Source organism: Plecotus auritus (assembly GCF_963455305.1).
Source record: "Plecotus auritus genome assembly, chromosome: 5".
NCBI lineage: Eukaryota > Metazoa > Chordata > Mammalia > Chiroptera > Vespertilionidae > Plecotus > Plecotus auritus.
This window is the reverse complement of record NC_137776.1, coordinates 52434858-52452933: the sequence shown is the minus strand read 5'-3', so window position 1 is coordinate 52452933 and position 18076 is coordinate 52434858. Positions and strand designations below refer to the sequence as shown.

Here is an 18076-nt window from a genome sequence, read left to right as displayed (position 1 = left end):
TAGATGATGGAGGAAGTAGACATGTGCACAGTGCCTGGTGGTTTGGCCAGAGTGAAGAAACAATTTGAGAAGGACAAAATTGCTTCTTCCTATAATACCTTTTCTCAGCACCAGTACCAGCATCAGAACAGATCTGAGCAGGTAATACTACTGTAGTTCATGGATAAATCAAGTAAGGTTGAAATGCTCTCATTTCAGTGCCACTGTAGGCACTGCCCCTACTAACCCCATCCCTTTAGTGGTACATTTATTTTCATTCCTCAGTAACGAAAATGGTAAAATGTACACGTTTTAGAAAACCATTTTAAAGCATATCAACATACCAGTCTACTTTCTTGGAGAATTTTGCCACGTTTCTTGGGACCATGCTGGAATATTTTTCCTCTCAGCATATAATTTTTCAAACATAAATGAGAATTAAACAGCTTAGGTTAGTCAGCAGGTAAATAGAAATGTTGAGTACAATTTTTATATTGAGCCTCTTCTCTAGGTTATAATTCCTAGTAAACTATCTGCTTGTTGTTGGCACAAATTAAATCTGAAGCATTATTCAGCTGTTTTATTGCAGTGAGTTTTCTGTTTTCTTTAAAAAATCATCAAAAATTGGCTAGTGAAACCCAGATGTTATGTAAAACTGTATAATGATACCTTATATAAAAGATTTTCCCCATTTCATTCTTCCATTGTCATATATCTCTAAATATTATCCTGGGATATAATAATATTTGAATGTAAGAATCTAAGTAATAAAACTCATTAGACTGAGCTTGGTACTTTGAAAATAAGGAATCCCATTATAAACGGCTGCACTTAGGCCCATGTTTTCCATGAGGAAGAAAGTCACTGGGGTATTTCTGAAATTTTGTAGTAGGAGATAAAAGGGGTTTTGGGGTTTGTTTTTTAATCTCTTCAATATTTAGAGTTGCCTGAGTTTTAAAAAATAAGGCAATTGGTATGTTTGGTGGGGGAGAGTATATAAGATAGAATAATTAAAAATCTGATATGTGAAGGAGTATTTGTTTTCTTTTTCTGGCATTGTCTGAAAACTAAAAAACATGCAGTATAGATAGCTTAATACATTTATGTAAGATTTCTTTTAATTTTACCAAAAGGAAACATAATGTAAATAAGAAATTAAGAAAGGATATAGTTGTAATCTAATATATAGCTGTTGCAACATATAAGTGAGTCAATTGTGTGTGTTTACTTGAAATTGGTCAACAAGACAAAATACAGTTATTATTAATAATTTAAGTAACAAATTCTACATAGAAATGTAGGTAATGCATTTGCAGAGCCTCTGTTTTGCAGGAAGCACTACAGTAGAGTGTAAGGGCTATGGGACTTGTGGATCCGAGTTCACAGGCCACCTCTGTCAGCAGCTGAGTGGCAGGCACAGGGTACCTTCATGGGTGTATGGCTGGGCATTTGCACAGAGTCCCATTCTTAGAAGAGCCCTGCACTTAGCTTAATGCTCTACCGCCATCTTCTTTAAGTTCTGAATAGTTCCTTAACAAGGGACCCTACACTTTCATTTTGCACTGGGTCTGGCAATTCTATGGCCGATACTACATAAATCAAATTCATAACCCACTTAAGCTTCTGTTTCTGATAAGTTCGATGAGAAACCTGTTGAGTGATTTGTTTATTCAAGAGGTTATTATAGAGTTCTAATATAATAACAAAGGACTATTTCTGTGAAAGTATTTCATTATCCATGAAACTTGGACTCAGTGAGGACTCTTTAATATTACAAGACAGAAAACCCAACCCAGAGTGGCTGAAACCCAAAGCAACCTGATAGATTCACCAAAAGGCAGTCTTATGGAAGGGAGGTTTGTTTTAAGCTCCAGTGGTATACCAGAGCAGCTGGCTTATGCCAACTCTTCGATTATTTAATTTTTAGCTATCTTGTTAGCCAGATGGTGTCATGTTAATAGCTTGAAATTAGCCATAGTGAAAATATTTATATCAGGAAAAATTGCCAAATGCAACAAATCAAGGATTTATTTCTTTCCTTCCTTTTTTTCAGAACCCATTTTTAAGTATGTAAGAATCTTCATTGACATAAGGGCTCAAAATATGTGCCTCGCATGGTGGCTAAGCACAGAAACTGAAGTCAGATCACTTGGGTCCAAATTCCTGCTCCATCACTATTAGCTGTGTGACAATTGAGTTTCCTCAATTATAATTAAAGTCAAATCAAGGTTATAATAGTAGTCCCTCAATAGGTTTGTTAAGAGGAGGTTAGTTATATTTGAAAAGTGTTTAAAATTGTGCCTGGCCCATTTTAATCACCGCACAAGTGTTTGTTTAAAAAGGTTAAGTATCATCTTTACGGTATTTCTTCTTTTCTATCTCTCACCCTTGCTTCCTTTGAACTGCCCCCATTCTCACCCGGTTGTCCCCAGATAGTTGTAAAAAAATTTTTTTGCAGAGAAGGGGTAAGAATCCTTTTTCAGAAGTCCCAGGAAAAGGCCTTACCACATTTAATTGGCTCTTAATGAGACGCACAAGCCCTATTAGCACTAATTGCTATAGTTAGAGATGCTGGTTGGCTTAGGCCTCTGTACCTGTTTCCCTAAATTTTCAGCATATACAGTTATCAATAAGGAATAAGTGAATACTAGGTAAATACAAAGGCAACCAACAAACTGTATATACTTTCACAATAATCTCCTTGCAAATGTAGTTTATTATTAAAAGATGTAGATGCTGTTCTATGAATATGAAATACTGTGTGTGGGAGTAGGAAAAAAACAACCATGCACTAGAAGTCAAATCTGCATGACTCTGGGCCTGTAGTGACCTCTCAGTTTCATTATCTGCATTTAGACATGCTAATAATACCCAATAATTCCATGAGGAATGACTAAACCTAATTCATAATGCAATGCAATATAAATAAAATATAAAGAGGACATATGTAAAAACAAACTATTAAAGACAATTTATTGAACTGTATGCTAAAGTCTGTAGGAAAAGAAAGAAAAAATTTACCTGCATTTTAGAAAATTAATAACTTTATAATGCTTATTGGAAATTTGAAATACATATTCAATTTAGTAATAGAGTGGAAAATGTAGAAAAATTCTGTCTTAGATATTAACTTAAACTTATAAAGCTATCAGATGCATTCTAAAAATCACTTTCTTTATCAGCAGAGATTGAGGACAAGATGCTTGCTGGTCAGGACATATAGTTATTTCTGTCTTACCCAAGCTATTGTTGGTTCTAAGAGTATTCCCAGACTTTTTTTTTGTTAAAAGTCCTTGAGATTTATCTGTCTACTAATTCTGCCTCTGGCCAAAAATTTATATATTTTTATTTTGTCAACATAAAATTAATATTAATTTGGAAATCAAGTTTCATTAGAGTTAAGAGAAAGAACATTTCTTTTGGGGTTTCTAACAATATTTAATGTCACCATTAGTAATAATTTCATAAAGTATAATAATTAAGTCCCATCTGCTTATTTTTTTCCTAATGTATTTAAGTCAGATGTTTCAGTATAATTAGCTGATGATTTGGTAACAGTTTGTGTGGGAAATTAGCAATGGGGCTAAACAAGTTTATATATATATTTTGTTTTTCATTGATTTCAGAGAGGAAGGGAGAGGGAGAGAGAGATAGAAACATCAGTGATGAGAAAGAATCATTGGTTGCCTGCCTCCTGCACACCCCCCACTGGGGATCAAGTCTGCAACCTGGACATGTGCCCTGACCAGGAATGGAACCATGACCTCTTGGTTCCATAGGTCTATGCTCAACCACTAAGTCACGCCCTCCAGGCACTAAACTAGTTTTGAAAATTAAACTATCGTTGAAGTTAAAGATCCCTTCTGTTTTCTGATTGATCAGACTCTTTTATAACTATTGAAAAGGGATTCTGAAATAGAATAAAAAATATGGTACAAGATAGAGAAACACTCATTTATGCGGACATTTCAAACTTTGGATAATAGCCACCATTTTTAACATCACCCATTTAGATTCTGCTTTTCAAAACAGTCATTCCTGATTCCAATGTCTATGAATGAAACCCAACCCTGCTAAGGGATTATAATCACTCATTTTATCTCCTGTTGAAATTTAGGCTAGAAATATCTCATCAGCATTGTTTCTCGCCTTGCCTTAAGGTGGAGTTCTTAGCATTCCATGCCAGTGAAAATATTTGTTATCCTTAATGCTAGAATGGAAAGGACCACTTAAGAGGGATGTTTTTGATCCATGTATTAAAAACAGGCTCAATTTGGAAGAGTATTCTGAATAATTCATCCCCTCATTCTTAAAAGGGTATCTTAAAATATGCTGGAGCAGATTAGAATAGATGTTTTATTGGCATGAAAAGCCATTGTCTTTTTTTTTTAGTTCATTTTCACTTGTCCATTCTAGGGTTTCTTTTTTTAAAAGACATTCTTCCTCTTTTTCTTTTTTTTTTCAACAGCTTTATTGCGATATGATTTACATACCATAAATGTCACCCTACAATTCAATGACTAGAATATTTACAGAGTTGCAGTGTCCCCACAATCTAATTTTCTAACATTCCCATTCCCCCCAGACCCATGAGCAGACTGAGATGTCCATTCCTTGTGCCACAATCTCACACATAGGGTTTGATTCTCATCTTTTCCTGTGAATTTCATCTTCGTTTTCTTTCCCCATATTTATGCAGTACTGAGTAGCTCTTTTCTTGTGAATTGTGAAGTCCTAGAAGGCTCTTCTTTTCTGGAGTTGCTTTTTTATTATTTTTAAGTATCTTAAGTAGAGAACAGACGGAGCCCCCAAATCTTTGGAAGTAATCAGTGCAATGCAGAGCTCAGGTAATTGCTTCAGGTGAAAATGGTTGCACCAAATCCATGTCAAGAGTCTGAAGTATTCCTGACCTTCACTCCCTGTTGCCAAGTCTGATGTCAACAAGGGGAAGCTGCAAGACAGTGTTTTCTTTCCACATACATCTGTGTCGCAAAAATCCTAATGTCAACATTAGCACTCTGTAAGATTATCTGTATTTGGCACAATCCCTAGAGAATTCTAGGTTGATAGAAATCATTTTTGACAGCTTGTGACAGATATAATCTGACATCTATGTGTTTTAGACTCTTAAAAGGTGACCCGTAATTATTTTCTAGCAAACATATTTTTATCAGCTAAATGTCCACATTGCAAATCATTTCTCATAAAAGTGCTTTAAACCAACCTTGAACTTTCTGCCAAATGCATAATTTTTCAAGGTCATAGATTGCTATGAACAGCCCCAACCTGAACCTAGATCTCTGTCAACACGTAAGGTTGTGACCACAAGCATGCTTTGTGTTGTCCTTTAATTGTGTGCACCAATTTTAAATAACTATTACCATTTAAAGTAATCTAACTCAAAATGAGGCAGTTTGGAGTAATGGTCAGGCCTGTTGGTTCCAGAGTCAGACATCTCAAGTTAAAATCCTTGAGTTAGCCACCTAGTCTCTTCTGTAAAACGATGTTGAAATAACAGACGTATTTTAAGAATAAAACGAGATGGCCCCTGTAAAACTCTTACTGTAATGCCTGGCATATATGAATTGATCAATAAACACCAGCTACTAGTATGTCATCGGTAGTATTGCACGATGGTCAAGAGAGCATTATCAAGTGGTAATTATTCTCAAAGTAGAATATGACTCATAAACATTTTATGTATATGTAAAAAGGCAAAGAAGGATAACATCGTTCTGTGCCTCACACCTTAGCTTTCTTTTCAGTTCTTTGGCCTTGGAAAACAATCATTTCCCAAGAGCTCATTGGGTAATTAAAGATTAGTTTAAAATTAACATGCCTGTGTATGCTTTGGGCATGTGTTGCTCTGGAGTAATCAGTAACTTTAGTGCATATTTTAAAGGTTGTCATAACAGGTCTTCTTTTGAGGAAAAAATGCTTAACCTCAGCTCTAGGAAATGACCAGATGAGGGGGACCTCTCCAAAGAGAGGAATAGCCCTAAAATGTGCACAGGTTTGCTGCAGCCCTGGGATGCCATTATGAATCGAAGTTTGTTTTTTAAGTGGGAGCAAATGAATAACATAGTGTTTGCCTTTGAAGACTGCTTTAGTCACAGTATTGTGACAAGATGTACCGAGAAAAAAATAATATAATTAATACATGGATTGAATCAGGCAGGAGAGAAAAAGGCTACTACACTGCTTGAATAAATGAGGAAAAGAGGAAGAGTTGAGGGAGTATTGATTTTTTCCCATTTCTACAAGGGTTGTGGTTTCTCAGCCTGTTTCAGCTGATGAATGGAAGGGAAGGAAAAGTAATTGTGAGGGATAAAATTTACCTCATGGCATTTTCTGGTTTGTGCAGTTGAAACCATGAAGATAAATATATTCCTACAACTGTCTTAATAAAATATAGCAAGCATATTTCAACATGCAATGTTAATGTGTACATATACCAAGAAATAAGGCCCCTGTTTGCTGGGGACCTGTTCTTTCCCTTGGGCACATCCTGAGCTTTCTCCAGACAGAGCTGGCAGACACATGAACCTTACGCAGGCTGAGTGAGCAGAGCAGGATCCCTGTGCATGTTTCCTTGGTCTCAGGGGAAAACAAAACCCAAAGGACACAAGCCTTGTCCTCAAGAGGCTCAAAGTAAGGCTAATAGATAGATTAGACATAATAGTTTTACTCTGTTAAAAATTACAACTCTGCCTGACCAGTGTGGCTCAGTGGTTGAGAGTCAACCTATGCACTAGGAGGTTGTGGTTTGATTCCTGGTCAGGGCACATGCCTGGGTTGCGGGTTCAATCCCCAATGTGGAGCATCCAGGAACCAGCTGATCATTGATTCTCTCTCATTGTTGATGTTTCTCTCTCTCTCTCCCTCTCCCTTCCTCTATGAAATTAATCTATTCTATCTAATAAAAGAGCAATATGCAAATTGACCGTACCTTGCTACACCCACAAGCCACGCCCAATAGCCAATCAGGAGCAAGCATGCAAATTAACCCAACCAAGATGGCTGCGGCCACAGAGAGGGCAGGAGGCTTGGGTTTCCCTGGCAATGGAGGAAGCCAAGCTTTCCGCCTGCCCTGGCCTGCCTTGGCCTCCGCTCCAGGCTACAAAGTTTCAATTGTAGAAGATACATAAATCCCAGATACCAGGGCCTCTGCTTGGGTCGCCAGGGGGCGTGGCCAGCCTGAAAACCACCACAGGCCCCTTGCACAGGCTGCTCCATGCCCCAAGGGAACCCCACCCTGATCCGGGACACCCTTCAGGGCAAACCAGCGGGCCCCCTCCCGTGCACCAGGCCTCTATCCTATATAATCCTATGTGATAAAAGAATAATATGCAAATTGACCATCACTCCAACACACAAGATGGCTGCCCCCATGTGGTCAAAGATCCTGCCCCCATGTGGACCCAAGATGGCCGCCACAAGATGGCCAGCAGGGGAGGGCACTTGGGATGCACCAGGTCTGCAAGGGAGGGCAGTTGTAGGCAATCAGGCCAGCAGGGGAGGGCAGTTGGGAGGGATCAGGCCTGCAGAGGAGGGAAGTTGGGGGCAACCGGGCCTGCAGGGAAGGGCATTTGGGGAGGACCAGACCTGCAGGGGAGGGCAGTTAGGGGTGACCAGGCCTGCAGGGGAGGGCAGATAGGGGCAAACAGGCTGGCAGGGGAGCAGGTGGCATCAATCAGGCTGGCAGGGAAGTGGTTAGGGGGTGATCAGGCTGGCAGACAGAAGCAGTTAGGGGCAATCAGGAAGGCGGGCAGGCGAGCAGTTGGGAGCCAGCAGTCCTGGATTGTGAGAGGGATGTCCGACTGCCCGTTTAGGCCCGATCCCACAGCCAACCTCCCGCTGCTGGCCAACCTCCCACAGTCCCTCCCCCAGCCTGGGCGAGATGGCCCCGAACAGCCCCGATTGCTGGCCAGGCTGAGAGACCCCACCTGTGCACAAATTCGTGCACTGGGCCTCTAGTAAAAATATATTCTTAAAAAATAAAAACTCTAACATCAAATCTTTTACCTCTTTTCCCTTCCAAGTCCAGACCCGTTAAGCAATTTACCTTCTACAACTCTTTCTCAGTGCCTGTTTCTGAGTGGTCTTTGGTGATGAAAAAAACATAAAATTAACATTTGCATGCTGGCTCAGAATCAGAAGACCAACTCTTTTCTAAATAAATCAAACAATAAAACAATGGCCTCTACCAATTAAAGTCTATGATTCAGTTGAGGCCAGAGCTGCACAAGCTGGTTTATGCAGAATTCAGTTGATTGGTAATATCTATTAACCAAAACATCCCAGTTCCTAACTGTGCCATACAGCAGACCAGCTATGCTTTACACTAGAATCTCAGGTGTTGTTTGTTTGTTTTTTTCAATTCAGCAAGAATTGGAAATACAAACTCTAATCCAACTGTGGGTTTCTAGATGCCTGTTTAACAAATTGACTCATTTTGCCTCGGCTCTTGCACTCAAGCCTATTTCTGTTATGCTCACCATTGCCCATTCTATTACTGCTTTTCAAACCTGTGTCTTGGCCATTGCTGCCTGGCCACTTTGCAGCTGGTGACCTCCTACAGCTGTTTCTATCTGTGTCTCTGCTCTTCCTACCCATGTCCACCTTCCTGTGGTTCTGTAGGTCAGGGTAGAATCCTGTACCTTCTTTATACAGAAATCAAACAGTAAAGAATTATATTTTGGGAACAATTTGTTGCTCAAATTGTCAAATAAATTAATTGCATGTAGTACTGCTTGTACCAATATGAGAAAAACAAAGGCAAAACACAAACTAAACTCCATGACAACTTGTATTTCTCAGGATGAAAGGAAGAGAGGTTTCTCTACAAGCCCCAAAGAACCACTAATTGTTCCCCTGTGTCCATTAAGGCTTGCATGACTCTGTTCTGTCTAGAAAGGCATCCACAATCCTTAAAAAGCCCCTACCACGTGCTACTACCTAAGGGTCCCCTGGGTTGCAGTACAGGAGTGTAGTAGTAGTGGGTTTCAATGAGGCCTCTGTCTGCTGGTTTCTATATCACTCTGGACCTGAATCAAGACATCTTTCAGAGTCTCTGACACACCACCTCCTACCTCTCCCCTGACTGGATAAGGAATCAGAATCAAAGCACTCTCCTTGGTAGGCTGGGACATGGAATCAGTGGGAGCTCTGGTCACCTAAGTCATCTACGCCCTCATGGAGGTGGTCCTCAACTCTGGTGATACACAGAACTCCCCCAGGAAGCCCAGGTAACTCTGATTCACTAGTTCTGGCATGTAATCAGAGACCAGGGGATTTTATAGCTCTCCAGGTGATTCTAATGTGCAGTAATGAACATGGCAATTCCAACCTGAGCCAGGATTTGTTATCCCAGAGATGACCACGCCCCTCAGGCGACTCTCCTCATCCTTGGGCAAATACCAGAGCCTTCTAAAGACATCATCCTACTGTGGCATTTTAAATTCATTTCTTTTGTACAGAGGACAAATTATAATAATTTTAATACTATAATTCATCATTTACACAGTGTTCAGAAATATTTGGGGGAGCTTTTTGAGACTCCGATGAAGTCCACTTTAGGCTGGGGTTCAGTTTGTGAGCCTAACATAAACATTTGTACCCCTATTCCAAAAATATCAGCAAAGTTTCCCCAAATCACATTTTTGTTGTTGGTGTTATTGGTTGTTTTTTTCTCTTGGAGGATCAAAAAAGTTTTCCTTTTGTCCTCAACTCCTTTCCTTTCTGTCTTTATTTTTTCTAGGCCTTTCATAACAACATAAGATATCATGATAATGGAAAGTATAACATCAAGTCTGGGTACAGAAAATAGAGAAAAAAAATCAATTTGTGGGAAGTAGGGAGTGTGAAAATGTATGGATGAGAGAATTATATAAAACTAATTTTTCTGTATCAGAATCAAACTCAAATATGTTGATTTCTTCCTATAAAAACAGTGGTGAGACAGACAATAGCATTTTGCACAAAATGCAAGTTAAATTACTTAAATAAAATGATCATGAGTGCTGTATTTGGCACCTATGCTCATTATAATATCTATTTTTGTAATTTTGAGATATGTGATCAAATTTATCTTTTAGTACTTCATAGACCACACTGCTTGAAATAAGTGTTAAAGACCTATCATTCCTTCAAAGCCTTTTTGAATCTCATCTGCTCTGACCCATCCTTGTAGAACAAACTGGGGCTCTAGTCATGAGTTCCCAGCAAGTGTGTAGGAGTTCTGTCCTTTACAATGCACTGGTATTGGTAAGCTTAGGTGGGACAAAATCCAGTACAGGTCAAAGAGTATGTGATTAAATTTCATTTCATCTGATTTATATCTATAAATCTATAGGAGTTAAATGACTCAATTTTTATTACTTGCTGATGTATATTTTTATGTAAAATATTTAAGCAACTACTTAAAGCAAATAATTATTCATCCTTTTTTGTAAGAACCTTTTTGCAATTTTGAGACCACTTTAAATTCTGAGATTGATTTTTCTATTTGTTGAATCTTTGCACTTGATGACCAATATTATATTGCTAGAAAAGATGTGTCTCTGAACCACCAACTCTTAAAAAAGAAAGAAAAATGTGTAGTTACCTGATATAACAGTGAAAATGATATTATGATGAAAGATCCAGTGATATTTTAAGAATGAATATATAGTAAAAATTTCTGCACGTGTATTAATTTTTGGATTCTTTAAAGACATTTTGTAACTGTGCAGTCCTTTGCGTATTTAGTTACTTAAGGATAATGACTCTCCTTCTTTCTTGTCCCTACTCTATTTTATTTTTAATTAAATTTATTGGAAACATTGGTTATATAAGTTTCAGGTGTACAATCTTATAATACATCATCTGTATATTTCATCATGTGCTCAACACCCAAAGTCTAGTCTCTTTCCATCACCATATATTTGACTCCTGTGTCCCTCTTCATCCTCCCTACACCTCACTTCCCCCCTGGTAACCATCATACTGTTGTCTGTGTCCATGATTTATACTCCCCACCCAAGCAAACCAATATATTTTTAGAAAATTATCTTTCCCCTTTAAATCAGTCAGACCCTGATGCTTTGAACCAGAGGTTTAGGAAGAGTTACGAAATGCACAGGCACCTCTTTGCTTATTTCTCTCTGAATAACCCCTACACACACACACACACACACACACACACACACACACACACACACACACACCCCAAATCCATTAATTCCCTAGTTGGGGGAAATTTTTATATATTAGAACTTGCTTCTTTTTTAGTTTCTGGGTTTATTTCTAGAATGAAGATTTAATGGTTAAATTCATTGACATAGCCACAGACAATGTACTTCCGTTCACTTTTTTTTTTTGGGGGGGGGGGACTTTTTTAGTATGTATATTGAGTTACTGGGAAAATAGCTCACACAAAGTAGGTGTGCAATGAATATTTGTTACATAAAGAAAGCAAACACTAAAATAGCACTTATGAAACTAATAACCTTCTGAACTAGGTACTATTATTATTACTTTTTTTTTTTTGGTACAAGAAATGGGCTCAGGGGAGGTCTAAGCAACATCAAAGAAAATGAGCAAATGTGATCCTAAACGGGAAGACTGACTCCAGAGTGTGTGTCTTCGTTTTTTTTATTCAACTGATAATCATTAAGCATCCACCATATGTCAAGTACAAAATGTGTAATGATGAGTATGATATTAATTTGCCCTCAAGGTGCTCACTCTATCAGAGAGACAGCCATACAACAAATAATCACAATATAGTAGATTCGATGAGAAAAATATAAATGAAGTTGTTGGAACACAAGAGCTTGTCATAAACTTAATTTAGATAAAGGATTGTCAAAAAGGACACATGAGGGCAGAGAATGCCTCCGCTTAGAATGAAAATAATTGTCATGAATATGGAATTGCATTATAGGCTAAAGGAACCACATATGTTCCTTTATATTTGTGAATAATATATTTGTGAATATGGCAAGGCGTAACTGAGGCATGAAGCTTTGAGATGTAGGCAAAGGCCATTTAATAGAGAATATTATATGCTTTGTTAAAGAACTGTTACTTTTTTCTATCGCAATCAAGAACCATTGAAGAAAATTACACAGGGGAATAATATGAATAGATATGTATTTAAGAAAGACTTTTATGGCTGTATAGGATTGATATTAAGGGGGTCAAGGTTGGACAAAAGAATAAATGTTAGGAGACTACTGAAATAGTATATTAAATCTATGAGGACTTAAATGGGTCAGAAGGTCTAGAGTAAAGAGGTCATAGACTCAAGAGATAATTAAAGATAGAAATTTGCAAGGCTTGAAAATCAATTGAATATTGGTGAGGGGGAGTTAATAGTGAAGGGTATAATAATTATGTTTCTCTATTAAGATACATGTTACCTCTGTTTTATTTTTCTTTAGAGTATTTTCAGTCATTTTGCAAGCTTTTTCTATGCAGTTTCACTGCTACTTGAGACTCTTAAGTTTTATCCTCTTTCATTGTACTTTTATGTTTATTTATATCCTACTGCTTCTTTGGTTTTAAGATGCTTTATGTCTCTATTGGATTGAAATATTGTGTAACATACATCAACATAAAACTTCCAGAAGGCATCCTTTACTGCAAATTGAATGTTTTTATACATCCTGTTTTTTAGTTTGTAAAATAAATATTACTTATATAACTAATATGTTTGATGGCCCTTTGAGAGTGCATCTTCTATATATTCTTGTTATGAATCTTTAGCATTTTTGACAGTAGAATATGACTCTATAAATAACACTTTTTGAAAAGAAGAGGACATTCAGAATTCTAGGGTTTAAAGCTGGCACTGCTTATTCAGAAATCTCTTTTCAAAGTCAAATATTTCTACTTTTAAATTAAGTATTTTTCAAATGATAGGTTTTGCTCCTTATGGCTAAATATAACCAAAGAATAATTGTTTTGAGTCAATAAAAAGTTGAAATTAATTAAATAATGATACTTCTCTCATAGATTTATATAATAACCTACATAATTCATGCATCTATAGATATAATAAATATTGTCTCAAGAAAATTTCCAGCTAACTGAGCCTTTTTATTCTCTTAAATATATGTGTATATATTTTTCTATTTTGTGCAGATATAGAGATAGATAAATAAATGACTGATAAATAATAGATAGATATATAACTTTGCAGGCCAGAAGGGATTGGCATGAAATATTCAAAGTAATGAAAAGCAAAAACCTACAACCAAGATTACTTTACCCAGCAAAGCTATCGAGAATTGGACAGATTAAGAACTTCCCAGACAAGATAAAACTTAAGGAGTTCATTATCACCAAATCACTATTACCAGAAATATTAAAGGGTTTTCTTCTTCAAGAAGAAGAAGAATGAGGAGGAGGAGAGATAAAAAATATGAATAATGAAGTGGCAATTAATACATATCTATCATCCATCCACATGTTCATTGCAACATTATTTACAATTGCCAAGATATGGAAACAATCTAAGTGTCCCTATTTGTGTACATTGAAAATAAGGATGAAGTATTGTTTTTCGTTGTCACCGTATTTCAATTTAATTTTTTTATGTAATAGTAATTCTGCCCAATTCACTCGAATACTGTTTTGAAAATGTATTGTTCTATTTTGAAAGGTTCTTTACCTTTGTGTATTTGATTGTTGCCTTCGTGTATATTTTGGATTCTTGGTACAGGCTTCTCCTCCCTCTGGTTATGCCAGCTACTCTATGCAGCATCACAGCACTCCCCATATTTTTCCATAGATGCTCTGATTACTTGCAATTTTATCAAGAGGCCTTTTTCTAACTACACTTTGTAAAGTGATTGTCATGTTATTGTTATACACATTAGTTTCAGTAACTCCACCTACCAATTATGTAATATTCAAAGATTGTCACTTGAAATACCAAAAAAATAAAATGCTAGGATTATGTGGAAACATTTTAGAATCTCAATTTTTAAACTAGATTTTGAGAAAATCATAAAATTGTCCTACTCCGAGGAAAATAATGAGACTATTTGTCCATGCATTCAATCCTACTATCTACCAGGAAGCTAAACATTGGGATTTGAGGATCCATGAGTTCAGTTAAAGGAGATTTTCATATTAAAAAATAATGACTGTGCAATGTGATACAGATGTGTACTGAAAGTACAGAAATACAAAAAGAAAAGAAGGCCCAGCTGGTGTGGCTCAGTGGCTGAGCATCGACCTGTGATCCAGGAGGTCACAGTTCAATTCCTGGTCACAGCACAAGTTCAGGTTGGAGGCTTGATCCCCTGGAGGGGGTGTGCAGAGGGCAGCCAATCAATGATTCTCTGTCATCATTGATGTTTCTATCACTCCCTCTCACTTCATCTCTAAAATTAATTTTTTTAAAAGAAGCTGAAATAGGTAACTCTGTCTAGAAAAGTCAAGAAAGGTTTCAAGGCAAAAATAATATTTGAGCCAAGACTTTAAAAGTGTATAAGTGATTGTGGAAAAGCCTTAACTTAAGCTCAAACCCTAGGAATGTCCAATTTTATGCTGTAAATTTTTAAAAAATTAAGAGAGAAAAGTCAGGGGGAAAAAAAAGTGGAATTTGAATATACCAAAATCTAGACAAACACAATATATCAATCACAAATTTTTATGCTCATCACTTAAAAAAAGAACTGATTATTCCTTCAAACCTTGAATCCATTGACATTTCTGCTAACTAAATAGCACATTTTGGTATTGTTTCTGTCTGTTTGACAAAGAGAGAATAACATTAATAAATCGTAACTCTCTAGTTTTATTAAAAATGAGATTAGTGATGGGTAAAATTGCTTAATTACTGGCATTGAATATAAAATGTTTTTTCCACTCTAGTGAGACAGTTATCATTAACTATTCTGCCAGTCTTTCATTACATATTTTTTTCTATTGGCTATACTTTTAGGAGTCAAAATAATAGTGAGTAACCATAAAAAAAAAAGTCTGTCCTTTCCTTGCTCATTATACTAGAATGAGTTTGCAATTTGGGGGGGGGGGGGTAGAAATGTACAAAGTCGTTTTCTACAATGATAATAACAATGAGAAGTTGGGTAGACAGAATGTGAATTCTTTCCTGTGTGTCAAAATCTCCTTAGAAGAAGTACATAGATTTTTGTAATGTACTTGGCTAATACATGAGCTGATATCAGATGGGTATGAGCCATGCAAACATCATGCTATTGTTTTGCAATTGTGCCATATTTTCTCCTTTAGGTTCCAAAATTAGAGTACATATATCATCTGTTTTTCTTTATTTTAATGGATGAATGGGAAATAAACCAAGTTTAACTGTTATTTTGTGACTTACCCAGGAGTAGGCCCTACATAGTGGAGGAGGGAGTTAGTACTAACCCCCCATTTCTGACTCCTGGTTAGTTTACCTGTGACAAAAATGGCATTTTGTCTCTTGCAGCCTTATCTACATTTGAGCTTAATTTAAGGGAGCAATTTCATGAATTATTTTGTGTGAATTTATATGGTGTTCTGGCCAGAATTTTTTATTATATTTTATTTGATTAATTTTATTTCTTCCTGAGCATTAGATGTTTCATCCTTTTACCTAACCCTATGCTCTATAGATACCTGCAATTGGGAAGAATGAAAGTCGGATTTAAAATCCAAACAAAATAGTTGCAAAATGATGGAAACAAAATCTTGCAGTATTTTAAGAGAGACTTTATTTAAGTTACATTAACCAGGGGGCAGTAAAATTGATGCATTGAAACAAATATATCAAATTTATGTAGCAATTGCAGTTCTATTTAGCAATAGCACATAAGTGCTAAAGTAGAAACTTATAACTCTAAACTTGTACTGTATATGTGTCATCTCTTACAAGAAAATATATTTAAAGATGATAGGATGGAGTGTTTTTACTCAAGTAAATATATCTATACTAATAATAGAGGAATATGCAAATTGTCTGGGACACGTCATGCAATGACTGAAGAGCATGCTGCGTGGGGTGACCAGGCCAGCAAGGGGGGCTGTTGGAGGCGATCAAGTAGGTGGGGGGGGGGGAGTTGGGGGCAACCAGGTTAGCGGGGGGGGGGGGGTGTGCAGTTAGGGGTGACCAGGCCGGCGGAGGGGGTAGTTGGGGGCAACCAGGCCAGCAGGGGGGGCAGTGAGGGGCAACCAAATGATTGAACAGCAGGCTGCGTAGGGCAACCAGGCCGGCAAGGGGTGAGCAGTTGGGGGCGACTAGGCTGGCGGGGGTGGCAGTGAGGGGCGACCAGGTCAGCAGGCAGAGGCAGTTAGGGGTGATCAGGCTGGCAGGGGGGGCAGTTAGGGGTGATCAGGCAGGCAGAGGCCGTTAGGGGCCATTAGGCAGGCAGGCAGGTGAGCGGTTAGGAGCCAGTGGTCCCGAATTGTGAGAGGGATGTCCGACTGGCAATTTAGGCCCGATCCCTGCAGTTGGACATCCCCTGAGGGGTCCTGGATTGGAGAGGGTGCAGGCTGGGCTGAGGGGACCCCCCACATGCACCAATTTCGTGCACTGGGCCTCTAGTCTATATATAAAAGCCTAAGCAATCGAACGACGGGTCAACCAGCTGCTATGACACGCACTGACCACCAGGGGCAGATGCTCAATGGAGAAGTTGCCCCCTGGTGGTCAGTGTGCTCTCACTGCAAGAGCACTGCTCAGCTGACTGATGGGTGCTAGACACAGGGCTCATGGCTGGCAAGTGCCGCTTCGGCAGCCGTGAGCCCGCGGCAGGCACAGTGGGGCTGGGATGAGCAGGAGAGGCAGGCAGGAGTGGCAGGTGGCATTGAACTGCCAGTTTCGACCCAATCCCCATAGGCCACGCCAAGGGACCCCACCGGTGCACGAATCTGTAGAGTTATAAGTATTAAGTATAAAATGTTTGCCATGGAAAATGATAATTTTTAAAATGTATAAAAGATACATTTATTTCTCCTAACATTTTGCATTTATCTTTCTAAACACTCAGATCACAATACTGACTTTATTCTTTCAGCCTGATTATTAGCAATAAGTATCAGAATCTAAAATTTCTGTGGGTTTCAGGCAAGTTTTTTAAAAATGTCAACTTGGTGCTAAATATGAGTGAGTGATGGAATGCTGACTGAGAAGTACATGCCCCAACTAAAAAGACTGGCTGCCAGTTTGTAATGTGAACCCAGTGTTGCCAGATCTTTAACATTTTCAAAAACAGGCAGAAATCTTCATTTTTGTCAGTGTTAACTAATTCAAAACTTTTTGAAAACTTGGAGTGGGCCAATAAACATGCCTCTGGGCCAGAGCTTGTCCCCTAGGCAGGATTCTATAGCAGTGGTCATGGTGCCCTTCAAGAAGAATCTTGATATTGGTCAGATTCCCACTGTCCTTGGCTCTTTCATTTACTGTAAATGTCTGACTGCTGCCTGGTTAATCATAACTTTAACCCTTATACCAAATACTCTGGGGAGGGAGGGAGAGCCATCCACTACAAGTCCACTAGCAAAAACAAACAAACAAAAAACAACCCATAAGTCAAGATCTCATGAACTGATTTTAAACTTATTCTTGGTTTAAAGGATTCTAATCTGATAGCTTAAAACTATTCAACTCCATGTAAAACATAAACAAAACTTTAGTGTTCCTATTTGAGTAGTAGTAATGCACCTTTGCTCACTTGATTATTCCCTATTGAGTCAAATTTTTCAAAGTCAGTATTTGTTAGTCATGTAGATGTCAAGATAAAAGTGAACTCCCAACTTCAAATGACTTAATATACATGTGTTCCTGGAGAGTCTTCTATCCTAAGATTTTTAGCAGTATGTCAGCTGCTTCATCATATATCAATCAATCAACAGTTGTATACTTGTATCAGACCACATTCTGTAGTAACAGCAGAATGTAGTAATTTCGTTGGATCAACAAAATTAACAGGACCTTTAAGCTTCCAATTCCGCCAGGGTCATCTGTGCTAACCAAAATCAAAATTATGCCTATGTGTAAAGAGAAATACACACTAGCACAAGGTGTTCTGTTTATACTGCTTATATTTAATGGTTACATTCTTCAATTGAACTCTGGATGTGTCATCTAACTAGATGGTCT

The 18076-nt window shown here is 37.9% G+C and overlaps 1 protein-coding gene across 1 annotated transcript in view; it reads left to right on the top strand.

Annotated features, from left to right (window-relative positions):
• Nucleotides 1-18076, top strand: part of XIRP2 (xin actin binding repeat containing 2) — a 69747-nt gene that overhangs the window by 27788 nt on the left and 23883 nt on the right. Inside the window, exon 3 of the mRNA XM_080669205.1 lies at nucleotides 4-141. Coding sequence (XP_080525331.1) covers nucleotides 4-141 — 138 coding nt within the window. The remainder of the gene's footprint in view (nucleotides 1-3; nucleotides 142-18076) is intronic.